Here is a 13,362-nt window from a genome sequence, read left to right on the forward strand (position 1 = left end):
TGGCCCTATTTTTCTTCCTCGATGAAAAGCACAACATGAGCCATGGCTATTTGCTGTGGTGGATTATTCGTGTAAATATAAAGCACTGTATAACAGGTTTAGGTTTTGTTTTTTTTTAGCTTGATATTTTAACTGTAGACCCGACAGTGTAGGGTAACAAACAAGAGATACTGGATTATTGTTCTATGGGTGAATGAGTGCGTGTTAACACTAGCTGCTATTGTGATGCATCCTAAAGAAAGCTTGCAAGTATTGCAGCTCTGCTTTTAATGGGACTAAACAAGAATCTAAACCAATGCATTAAAATCTGCAGAGTAAGGATGGGGAGCTGTGGCCCTCCAGGTGTTAGAATCAAAAAGTTTGAAGGGCCCTTGGATTCAAGTGAGAGGCTACTGAAGCCTCATCCCTACTGTGGAAGCGCAATGAAACACACAAAACACTGGAAAAAGCTGCCACCTTCTATTTGAACTCCTTGCTTGCTTTTTTTTAAAAAAAGGCAGATGGATAGCAGAGTTGCTGAGCTGCAAACCTTTTTCCTTCCTCTACCTGTGCACAGACAATTTGCAGAATGCACTAAAACATGCAATTCCTCACCCTCAAATCCTTAAGCACCCATTCTTAAGCAGTGAAGACAAGACAAGTGGCATAAAAGTCAAAAGATTTATTCAATAAATATAATTTCCATAAACTTTTGTAGAACAACCTATTGACATAGCAGTACGGTCAGCACGCTATATTAAACTCTGTTTCCACAGAGGATCTAAAAACGATGGTAGAGGTGGCCACAGTGCCCGGGGTCAAGATTCCTTGGTACCTATTATTGCTCTGGTTCCCAACAGGCAATGCTGCTTTAATGTCCCTCTTGCACAGTTTCAAACAGCTAAGGTGGGGCTGCATTCGGTGCTCCTTCCAACGGCACCATGCAGGGGCCTTTTCAAACCCTGAGAGCAGTGCACCCCACCAGGCCTGTCCACAACTGAGAATCAAGAGGGCTTGCTGTTTCTTCATGAAGGAGGACCAATTTGCAGGACCTTGAATCAAGCATGTTTGATGAAGCACAGTCTTTGGCATAGTAAGAATAATGTCTCATACCTGAAACCACCCTCGTTTTAAAAATAAAGTATTTCCCAGCTTCTTTAAAAAAACACAAGTCAGTAAATATTTAATCCTGCAGCTAAGTAACAAAATAGGCTTTCTCTGAAATGGCAATTCCTGTTGAAAATGGTGAGTACACACACAACAAGCACTATCTGTCACATGGGATCTCATTGAAACCTAAATTCTGCCCCAAGACGGAGATTATGAGCTGTGCTTTACCCGACCCCCCCCCCCATTGATTTTAGTGAGACCGAATTACAGCACAATCCTATCCAAGTTCACTCTGCTACAAAAGTCCACCATGCACAGTGGAGCTAAGAGACAGGAGGTTTGAGCATGATCAGCCATCCCTTTGCAGTGATTTTTCTCCAACTTGGTGGCCTCCAGCCACTGCATGTGGTACTTCAACAAGAGGACGCCAAGTGAAGGAAAGCACAGCCTGAATACTTCCTAATATGTCTCTGAGCCCTTCTCAGTCACTTATCATTCTACTGTCCATCAGCTGTTCCAGAGGTTCAATGCATTTACATGACACACGGCAAAAAGGATAAAGATGGCCATAGTTGTGTCTGCCACCAAATTATTGTTGGCATTGCTCCATAATAAGCACACAGGCTCTACTTGTAGTCAGTCCTTCAACATTTCCAGGGTCCAGCGTTAGTCACATTTCTCAATGTGGGGCCCGGGTTTAACACAAACGTCCCTCCTCAAGCCAGTCTACACTGCAGAAGTTTGGGTTTGCATTCCTTATCCCTGGGGAACCCTGGAAGTTCTGTAAGTGTTGGCAAATGTGTAGTACCTGCACCCAATTGCAATCCCTGGGATTTTAGGGAGCGGAGCCACAGCAGGTTTCCGCAGCATCCTTATGACAATGGGTATGTGTTACAGGAAGCTACTATGCATCAACTTCCTAGCCCATCTAGCTCAGTAGTCTACATTGGTTGGCAGCTCTTCGGGGTTCAGTCCAAAGTGTTTCAAAGCCAGTTGATGCCAGGGCCTAAACTTAGAACCTTCTGCGTTCAAAACAAGGTCTCTACACTTGAGCTACCTGAACTCCAGCTCCTGGCTGCTTTCCCCCAGCTTTTCCTATTGAGCATTTAAGTCATTCCAGCATGATATATATAGAGATTTCAATAAACAGTGGTGCCTCGCAAGACGAAATTAATTCGTTCCGCGAGTTTTTTCGTCTAGCGAATTTTTCGTCTTGCGAAGCACGGTGTCGGAAAAGTTTTGGAAAAGCTTCAAAAATCGCCACAAACCTCAAAAAAGGCTACCACACCGCGTTCTATGAGTTGCTCCTCGAAGTCAAGTCACAACTGTATTAAGGGTGTTAAGAAAAATGAAACAAACTTGCAAAAAACGCAAGACGTTTTCGTCTTGCGAAGCAAGCCCATAGGGAAATTCGTGTTGCGAAGCAGCTCAAAAACCGCAAAACCCTTTCGTCTAGCGAGTTTTTCGTCTTGCGAGGCATTCGTCTTGCGGGGCACCACTGTACAAATGTTCTACTGATTGCATGTTAGATACACTTGGAAAGTGAAGTTCACAAAGCAATCAAATTTGGAATATTAAATTTTAAAGAAAGATTCTATTCAGCCTTAAAAACTTGGGGGGGGGGCAGGTCAAAAGAATGTTTCAGACTACCTTCTTTCAGGGACGCAGGTGGTCCTGTGGGTAAAACCTCAGCGCCTAGGACTTGCCGATCGCATGGTCGGCGGTTCGAATCCCCGCGGCGGGGTGCGCTCCCGTCGTTCAGTCCCAGTGCCTGCCAACCTAGCAGTTCGAAAGCACCCCCGGGTGCAAGTAGATAAATAGGGGCCGCTTACCAGCGGGAAGGCAAACGGCGTTCCGTGTGCTGCGCTGGCTCGCCAGATGCAGCTTGTCACGCTGGCCACGTGACCCGGAAGTGTCTGCGGACAGCGCAGGCTCCCGGCCTATAGAGTGAGATGAGCGCACAACCCTAGAGTCTGGCAAGACTGGCCCGTACGGGCAGGGGTACCTTTACCTCACCTTTTTTCAATGGCTGAGCAATGTTTAGCACTACAAAATGCAGCTTCACACAGGGCGATACCGGTGAAACTTTACATGGGCAGAGGTTGTGCAGGCCCACTGAAGGCAACGGGACTTTGCAGGGAGTGTTTTTGGTACGATGCCCCCTCCTGCAAATCTCCAAACATCCTTAAATATGCATAGCATGTTTTAAGCAGACAAAACTCTATAGTATTTGGAAATAAGTAGACTCCTTGGGACTCTGCAGATACCCCCAAACTATTGCAAATAGAGCTGCATGTAGGAGATGCCTGACCCACTGAGTCCCTGAGTCCCAAGCTTATTTCTTGTCTGTTGTCATTAGGAGTTTCTTTCTCCCAGCAGCTGAACTTCTGAGGATGGCCAAGTCCCCTTTTGTGGAAAAAATCTGTAAAGTCTGAACTGGTTCTAAACAAGGGGACCTAAACACCTGATTTCCATGGGCATTTAAGTCTCCTCTCCACATTGTACTCTCCAAGCCATGGGTGAAGAACTCATGGCCTGCCCCATGTTAGTGAACTACAACCGCCATCATTCCAGACCACTGGCCATTTTGTATTGGGCTCGAGGGAGCTGGACGTTCCTTACGCCTGTTCTCATGATAAACAAGGCCCAATTGTCAAAGGTTACTGTGAGAGGAGGATTCTCTTCTGTCCCTGTTGAGCCAGATACATCCCAATATTTTCTGTTGAGGGTAACATTTGGGGCAGCAGCAGAAAGCTTGTCAGCAATGCCAAAATACAACAGATGCAAGTTGCAAAAAGACAGCCGCAAAACTCTTCCCAGAACCACTCCCACACCAACACCAACGTGGAGAGCAGGGAACATGCTCCACAATCAAGGTGTGGCATTCAGAAAAGGCACACCCCACTATGAATGGGGATGCCACAAACCTGGCCATGTGCAGACTGGGGTTGGAAGAAAGAACGGACTTGGCCAACGAAGCAACGCACAGAGCTGCCCGTAAGGTGGACAGTCCATGTTGGCTTGTTCTGGGCACGACTGTGCCAGACAGCATGAGGCTATATGCACAATGTCACACTCTGTAAGAGAGATGGCTTTCTGAGTCACTTGAGTACCTCCAGAAGCCCCATCTAGAAATCCTAAGGAGCAAAGTCAAGGGTTTCATGCAGATGCAGTTCTCCGTTGCCAACGTTTTTGCAGAGCTCCTACCGTGGTGAAGGCTTCCACAGTGATATGAATGAAGAAGGCCCTGTTCGTACATCATGCCTCTTCGCAGGGTTTCAGACTGGGAATCTTGTATGAACATTTGACTGCTGAACTGCAATTTTGCAGTTCAGATTCGTCCAGGGAATCGGCAATACGCAACGCTAATTTGACACTAGGTTTCCTTGTGTGTATTCCGTGAACTAGAGAGACTTAACAGAACTTACCCCTTACCTAAAATCAGTAAAGCAGGAAAATGGGCCCACTCTACTTTTCCTGGCTGGTCTTAACAGGTACAAATATGTTATAATTCATGAATTTCACACTTGATTCATTTTGTTCGGCCTATGGCTGAACCTAGAACTAATCAGACCAAGAAACCAAAATGCACAAACATTATTTTTTTTTTAAAAAAAAGATAAAATTATAAAAGCATCTGTGGTCCAATACAAAATATATTAGCTCTGCTTCCATTTGCCCCAGGTCCTGTTTATCATGCACAAAACAAATGGTACAATGAAATAAATCTTCTCTGACTTTGCTTTTTCCCCTCAGAAAGAGAATTATACCTGGGCTTGGACAGATGGACTCTTATACGCTTCCTGAATTTGTTTAAATACATGCTTCTTCTGCGCCCTTACATACACTGAGGAGGGGAGGAGAGAGAGAGGAGGGAGAAATGGGAAGTTTTGAAAAAATGAAGTCAATCACTTCAAATTGCGCAACTGTGTACAAAAGTATTTAAAAATCTAACTCTTCAAACACTCTTTTTTTTAAAACTTAAGTTATACACTTCAATAAATGCTTGGAGCTGGATTATTTGTCAAGCCTGATGCCTTTTCTAACCTTTTGCCTGAAAAGATGAAATGAGAAGATGAAATGAAAAACCAGGAGGGCAACAGAATGTATGAATTAGTGGTTTATGTCACTGAGAAAATGGACTGAATAAGGAGAAAAAATGGAGACAAAATCATTTATGCAAACAGCAGCTATCTGATCACAAGGGGTGTCATCCACCGGGAACGCCTGCCTTCCTTTGCGCATCTAAACTGAAATGCACGGGAGCTGTGCCAGAGTGCTGCTGGCGTCTACTGAATACCCCGCCTTTCTAAGGAAAACATGAACTTGTGGCAAAAAAACACTTGCAGACATTCCTAGAAATGACAGTACCTGCAAGCAGAGGACCCAACCCAGAGGTCAATGCAATGAGATCCAAACACGGAACGGGGTTCTTTGAGGCTTGCTGCATTTTTGGAAGCAGCCACCGACGCAGTTAGTTAAGGCTGCCTTCAAATCAGCGTGGTGGGAAAAGCAATGACACTTCCAAAGTGGACATTTATAGGGGCACGTGGCTGGTGAGAGCAGCAACCCCACTGGTGCCTGGCAAAAGATGAAGGGTGTCATGAGCTCATCGCACTCAATGCAGTTGAGCCCCGATACGGAAGCGAAACACAATGGCCTCATTTTACGCATTTTTTTTTCTTCCCACCACCAGGAAGATGATGCTCTTCTCAGTGTCGCTCATTACCTGTTTGGCTCAAAAAGGAAACTGCAGTGAACATGCGAGCAATTTGCACAGGGGTGGCATTTTGAAATGTGAACTCCTGCACAGGGATGATACGGGATTCATAAAAGGGCTGCCACTAAGTCTGCAGTCCCTGCAAAAACCAGGAGAATAATTAACTGCTTAAAAGTGCTCTCCTATTAAGAGGATAATATTACTAAATAAATATATGGAGGGGGGGGAATGTGTACAAAAAAGCAGCCCCCTGATCATGCATGCCTGGGGAACAAAACGATTATTCATTCAACAACACTTTGCTGTGATTTTCCATGTTCAAAACTTCCAGGTAGTCTAACAAGTGTATGACAAATATTGAGTTCTCAATTTGTGGAGATGTTGGAGCTACCACATTAATAGTGCTAGCAACGTCCTATCTTGATTATCTTCTTAAGATTACGGATCTCTGGACAGCAAATCAAACTACATCTTTCCTTTTAAAGTAATTCCAACATATTGTTGTTGATTGACTCGATCATGGAAAACCAAGAGTATCCATCTGAAGAATGCCAATAGGCTTCAGCTCCATTAAATGGCATTTTCAACATGGTTCGTTGCAAATGATAATCTGGAACCTTCAAAATCAATATTCTTATAGTAGGACAACCCATAACTGCTTTCCAGCGACATTCAAATGAAATACAAACTATTCCACCCAGGCTGTTTGGAATGGAACCCAGAGGAAAATCTCCTTAAATCTTCTGCAACAATTTGGGGGGAAATAAAGAGACATTCCAGGACAAAAATACTTTTCTTTAAAAAAAAATTGGGGGTGAGGGGTGGGTAGCAGATTTACTAAACCAGTGGTATACTACTGAATCTGTAAGCTAGCAAACTTATGGATTTCCAAAAGACACTGAGAAAAGTCTCAACATATGATTGAGTCCATTGTGGACAACGTCAAGATGCTTCGGTCGTTGGTATAGAAGGGTTCCGTAGAGCTCCATGATCTAAAGTAACAATAAGAAAGAAGTTTTGCTGACTGGAAATGTGAATTTCTGTTTGGAAAAAAGTGGGGAGGGGGATTTTAAAAGAATTAAAAAAAATAAAAGCAAACGGAAGCGAGTCAAGGGTCTATGTTTCCCCCTCTGGTGTGAATAGTTTAAAAGCAGGGAGGCCTTCCAGAAGTTGCTGGACTCCAACTCCCATGAGCTCCAGCCAGCACGGCCAATGACCAGGGATGATCATGGGCATCATCTGGAAGGGTCCTGGGTTTCAAATCTGGGCTTTGTAACATTTTGAATGCGATCAACAGAGATGCAGAACATTCCCCCAGAAAAATGGAGAAAAGCTTCATGTTAGAAGCACCCCTATTACTAGCTCATAATTCTGTAAACAATTATGCCCCTTTACACATATGGGGCTTGTTTTCATGTAGTGGCCATGATTCGGAACCCAACTCCTGTGGAGGATTCTCAAGATTGTCTACAGGAGAATTGCTGCTTATCATGCACTAGAGGTGGCTAACCTGTGGCCCCCCAGAACAATATCCACCATCCCTGACAATTGGCCACGCTTGATGGGGCCAATGAGAATTGCAAGTCAACATATGGAAGGGGCCATAGGTTAGTCACTCGTGGCATGCAGTGAAGAGCAGGATCGTCTAGCCATTGTGGAATATTTTCCTCTCATTGAAACAAGCGTGAAACCTTTGTTAAAGATGCGTATTAGTGGCATGCAATTGTGCCACTCGTATTTCGGGAGAAAGGTGTAAATGAGCACAGGTACTTGATTGGGAAGTTAAAAAAAACCACACACACATTCGGAACAAAAACCAAAAATAAATAATAATGGAAACATCCATCTCCATCCCAGCTATCTGAAATATCTTGAGGAAGTAGCTGTGAACATGTATCATTAATAAAACCACACGATTCAGTATTAGCACTTGAGTGACTAATGCAATGACGAACAGTTTGATTGATGGAAGACAGACGAGCAACATATTTTGGCAACTTAGAAAAGTCATGCACAAATTCTTGTTTTGAAAAATCAATGAAAGCTCAGAATAGAAATCATATTTTAATTTTAAAGCATTAAAAGAGGATTTCATGTGCTGTACCCATTTCCCCTTCACTCCAAGCATTTAACAGCATTAGATGAAACAAAAGCATTCCCATTCAGAATGTCACCAGGTACTGATTTCACATTCCAGTTCTCTTATTTGACAGAATATTCAGTGCTGGTAATCATGGGTGTCACACAATGTCTTCGAGCCAATAAACCAGGTAAATTGTTAGCATGGGTAAGTCAAGAGACTTGATGGATACTGTTGGCCATGTGGAAAAATCGTAATACTGGAAGTGGATAACTGAAATGGCTGAAACAGACGTTCTACCTATACTACCAATCATATGGAAAACAGAGCCTGAAGACGTGTGTTTCATCTGACAACAGACAATCCTGGGACAGATAACTAGAAAGTTCTCAGCTCACACCCAAAGTGTTATCAGTCATAAGCACATGGCGAGTCTACTGTCACTAAGCTTACTTATTTCACCCTGGTCCAATGACTCAGGACAGACACTGAGGCCCCCCTGCTAAGAACAGGTTCCCCATTCATTCCCAGTGCAGCAGCTGATCTGAATACATGCTCTGCAGCCTTTCATGAAAGTGAATGAGGACTTCAGGTGCCCAAGAGTTTATTCTGGGTGCACATCTCAGTGCTCCGATAGATTCGGGGAAGAAATACTGAAGACTGATACTGTCCTGTCTGTCTCAGATCACAGTGATTTGGGCAACATCTACTCCATGTCTAGAGCACAACTGCTCTAAATCCATGATTTTAGGGAATCAACTTTTACTCTACAATTGCTGCATTATAATCTTGACAAAGAGACAAGCTACAATTCCAAACTGTCTGAGGAATGGTGCTGTGCAATTTACAAAGTAAAACTGGGCCAGGAAAATTATTAAGTCTCTTTCAAGTGATGATCTAAAGCAGCGGTTCCCAACTTGTGGGTCCCCGGATGTTGTTGGACTACAACTCCCATCATCCCTGAGCTCTGGCCTTGCTAGCTAGGGTTGATGGGAGTTGTAGTCCAACAACATCCGGGGACCCACAAGTTGAGAAAGGCTGATCTAAAGGGAAACCAAATTATTTCAGCAGAATTTAAAACCAAAACAGAAAATGCTGCGGGGTGCGCTGCGATGCTGCCAAGTCATGTTCTCGGATTGCTTTTTAAGATGCATGGTAAGTTCGAGAGGGTACTATTCTGTCAAATAGGAGACTTTAGTCACACCATGCTGGCCATACACTTATAGATGATGCAGAAACAAAAGCAAAAACCATCAGAATTGTTAGCCAAAGTTGAAGATGAAGCAGATTATACCTACCTTTTGTGAACATCATGCATAGCCAGAACCTTTGTGATATTGGCCTGGTTTGCATATAACACTAAACCCAACGATGGCTTAGCAAGAACAAGAAAGCTTCGCTCCACCCCCCAGTCTTGCTGCTGCTGCTACTCAGAGCTAAACCACGGCTGCACACTCTTGCCTTGCATAGGAATCTGTGCTCATGGTTTGTCTCACTTCCAGAAAACCATGAGCTGCAACAGGCAATTTTCCCCCCCTTGAGTAGCCGCTCGTGGCATGTTGGCACGCGAGCCAGATTTGCACGTAACTCTAGGTCTATCCATGGTTTAGCTCCGAGTAGTACGGTGGCCGCAGGGCCGGAGAGGGAGTGAAGTGGCTATGATTTTCCAGAACGTGGTTATCAATCGGAGGTGTTAGGAGAAACTCAGCTGCAACAGGTGATTTTCTACCCCACAAATATCTCTCTGTGTTTGTGTCACGCTGTTTCCTCCCGGCTACCCTAGTTTCAGCAGAAGGACGAAGTTGCAGACAAATTCTGCAGATTCTAAAATTTGCTGTTTTAAAACGGTTCCAAACATAATAGTGCTCGTCAAGGATATTTATATGGGCTCTATTGGATATACTGCTTTTTTTAAATAATAAAAAATAGGTATCTACAACTGAAAGAACATTTAGCACTGATTTCTGAATGGCATGTATTGCAGATAGAAGTAGAAAAGTCCCAAAAATTTTAAAACTGTTATATTGAGCTGCTTTGGCTCCGTCAAGTTTTGCTATTCAGTTGTACGTATATAAAACTCCTGTTCCATATTGTTTTAAAAGTAGTTTTTTTTAAAAAACAAAACACTGCCAATGAACAAATAAAAGCCCCAAAATAAAATAACACCCTCCTCAAAGCGTTCCTTTTACATTTGCAGAGGAAGTTATATTTCAGGGGAGAAAATGCAACCTTTGTATAACTAGAATCAGACACTGCAATATATGACTAGTGAGCAGACAGACACTGAACAAACAAGGGATTGCACAAACCGTTTTCTAATTTGCGAACACAAGGAAGAGCTAAATCAGGGGAATAAATCAGGACAGTGATCAGATTTTGAGGAAACGGAAATACAAGGCAAGAGAAGAGGGGGGAAATCACATTGATATATGCACACAAGAAAAGGAGAAGCCAAAAACGGAGCTTTTTTTGGACTGCGGCACACGCACAAAGCTTGGCATGAGCAGAAGCTACTCTCTTCTGCTCCCTGGCAAATGCACTCGGATCACTTGTTGGTATTGCAGAGAGCAGGGGAGCCCCGGCTCATGTGCAGCTTCATGCGTATGTCAAAGCCGCTCTAGGCACACTGAAGCTGCTGGATCGGACGACGTCGCGGGAAAAATTCAGGAAGTTTTCGGAACAAAATACCAATACAAAGGCAGCTTCCTTTCTTGCACTCCACTGAAAGGGCTTACAGGAGAAGCAGAAACACTGATCTTTTGAGATCCAAAAATAAAAAAGGGGGGTGGGCCCTATGAGGAGCGCCGCCTGCCTTTCCTTAGACATCTACAGCTGCCGGCTCGTCGTGCTCCAGTTTATAAGAGAACCGTCGGCAGCAAAGGCAATTGAGAGAAATTCCACACCTGTTGATTCGCGTCGGGCTGCAGCTCCCCATCATTCGCTCCAGCATTCTTCTAAGAGGCGCACATGCTGTTTCTCCATCTGAGAAGCAGCACATGGAGTCCAAGCAGTTGATACCTGCACTTGTCTCAGTAAGCTGAGGGGGTGGGGAAGACAAAGGAGAGATCAGCGTATCAGATTCCTTTTCTTATTTCCTTTCTTTGCTATTACAGGTCACAAACCTCTTTAGAGAAAACAGGGGGGGGGGAGCAACACAAATCTTAGGAGCATGAACGCAATACGTATGAGCTAGCCTACATGCCTCCTTCTTGCAGATCCTGTAAACTTATGTTGGGCAATTCAGTATAATGGAGGTGCAGCAGTGATGGGACACCATTTAAAACAGGGGTAGGCAACCTAAGGCCCGGGGGCCAGATGCGGCCCAATCACCTTCTCAATCCAGCCTGCGGATGGTCCGGGAATCAGCGTGTTTTTACATGAGTAGAATGTGGCCTTTTATTTAAAATACATCTCTGGGTTATTTGTGGAGCCTGCCTGGTGTTTTTACATGAGTAGAATGTGTGCTTTTATTGAAAATGCATCCTCTGGGTTATTTGTGGGGCATAGGAATTCGTTTATTTATTTATTTTCAAAATATAGTCCGGCCCACCACATGGTCTGAGGGATGGTGGACCGGCCCACAGCTGAAAAAGGTTGCTGACCCCTGATTTAAAACCTGGACACCTTGCCATTAACGAGAGCACTTTCTTTTGCACTAGATCCAAAATGGGAAACCAAAACAACAACATTAGCTACGAGGTCTGGGACCCAGGATACTCACCCCTCATCCCTGGCCCATGGTGCCCCACTAGCTATTTCTTCTTTCTGTTTAGGTCTCATTGGCCTAACCCAGACCATACTTTTGCCCCTGTTGTTATTTTCCCCACTTTCCAGCAGTGCCCACAAGGTCAAAAGCAGCTTTGACTCAGCAACCTACAGACAAAGTCTCATTGACCTGCTGGGTTTGAACTCAACAAGTGGGAATCACTTCTGTGGCTGCGTAAATGGAGAGAAATAAAAGGAAACGACGAGGAAACCATTTTGAATTGGCATATGCCCGACATCCTGCCAACAGCTGCTGCTGCTGCTACCGTGACAGCAGGGATGATTTTTATCGAGAAACAAACGAAGGGACATCCGTTTTCTTATGTGGCGTCAAGGTGCTAAACCTGAGAAGGCAGGTGATTGGAGCTCCTTGGAGGAAGTGTGTGGTACAAATACCAATCAATAAAATTATTTCCACTTGAATTAGGGAGTTTGGGGAGACAGAGCTGGGCAAAGGAGGGGGAAAAACATGTTTAAAGTAGTAACATTAACAACCACCAATAGCACAAAGGGTAAACAAGCAGCAGGGCATTCAAGCTGAAATGAACAACAAAAAAGTAGGCTTGTCTTATTAGTTAGTATGAAACCGGCTAGCGGAAAGAAAGGCACTGAGGACCCCCCCCCCAAAAAAAAAACCCCCAAATGGTTAGTGAGGGGAAAAGCAACAATTACATACACGCTTGAACATCTTAGCTGAAACCCATGTCAGAAGTGTCACAACTTTTTGTACAACCTCAAAACCACATTTCAGAAATCTCACAAACGCTGCAATTGTCAACTGAATTGAAGCTTATCGCTGGCACTTAAACAGCCATTTTCTACTGTAAGACTCATAAGCCTAATGTCTGCACACCCCTGCCCTAAATGGCCTCAGCCCAGTATAGCTGAAGAAGCGTCTACACCCCCATCATTCAGCCCGGACACTGAGGTCCAGCTCCAAGGGCCTTCTGGTGGTTCCCTTCCTGTGAGGTTACAGGGAACCAGGCAGAGGGCCTTCTCGGTAGTGGCACCCGCCCTGTGGAACGCCCTCCCATCAGATTGTCAAGGAAATAAACAACTCTCTAACTTTTAGAAGACATCTGAAGGCAGCCCTGTTTAGGGAACCTTTTAATGTTTGACGCTTTATCGTGTTTCTAATTTTCTGTTGGGAGCCACCCAGAGTGGCTGGGGAAGCCCAGCCAGATGGGCGGGGTATAAATAATAAAATTATTATTATTATTAGACAGCTTAATGCCCTTCTCTCCTCTTTCTTCCATTCACTCCCACATCACCACAGTCCTGCTGAAATAAAACCAATCTTCTCCCAACTTCGACTTACCAAGACATATTTGACTACATTTGAGAACAGTGCCCCTGGACGCTTCAGGTTCCTTGAACATACCCACCCATCCACCTCTCTGGTGGGTCTCCAACCCTCCAGTGGTGCTCAGAGAGGTCCAAGAGACTACAGGAAGAAGAGAAAACTAATGGGCCCTCCTACAGACAGATCTCTTTGGGTCCTACCCAGGAAGTCCTTTCCCAGAAAGGGGAAAATGTTCTATGGACACCAAGCAACAGACCAGACTACAGGCTACAAAAATAAGAGGAACTAGCTGAAGTCTGCTACATTTCCGAGAAGGATAACCAACAAGTGGCCTTCCCATCATTTTTGAACACTGACCATATTACTTGGGGCTGATGGGACTTGGGAGTTCAAAAACACCCAGGA

General features: G+C 44.3%; 1 protein-coding gene across 7 annotated transcripts in view; it reads right to left on the reverse strand.

The window, feature by feature from the left end:
* Positions 1-2,614: 2,614 nt before the first annotated feature.
* ATP11B (ATPase phospholipid transporting 11B (putative)) overlaps positions 2,615-13,362 on the reverse strand; it is an 89,734-nt gene continuing 78,986 nt past the window's right edge. For 2 of the 7 annotated variants that reach the window (XM_081190031.1, XM_081190029.1), the window contains 2 exons: positions 10,793-10,926; positions 2,615-4,936 (listed from right to left, as the gene is read on the reverse strand). In XM_081190031.1, coding sequence (XP_081046157.1) covers positions 4,903-4,936; positions 10,793-10,926 — 168 coding nt within the window. In that variant the 3' untranslated portion in view covers positions 2,615-4,902. Of the gene's footprint in view, positions 4,937-5,194; positions 6,802-7,854; positions 10,927-13,362 lie in introns of those variants that run through there. The other 5 variants (XM_081190026.1, XM_081190028.1, XM_081190033.1 and 2 more) reach the window with 3 other exon arrangements.

Source organism: Podarcis bocagei (assembly GCF_964188305.1).
Source record: "Podarcis bocagei genome assembly, chromosome: 4".
NCBI classification, from domain to species: domain Eukaryota; kingdom Metazoa; phylum Chordata; class Lepidosauria; order Squamata; family Lacertidae; genus Podarcis; species Podarcis bocagei.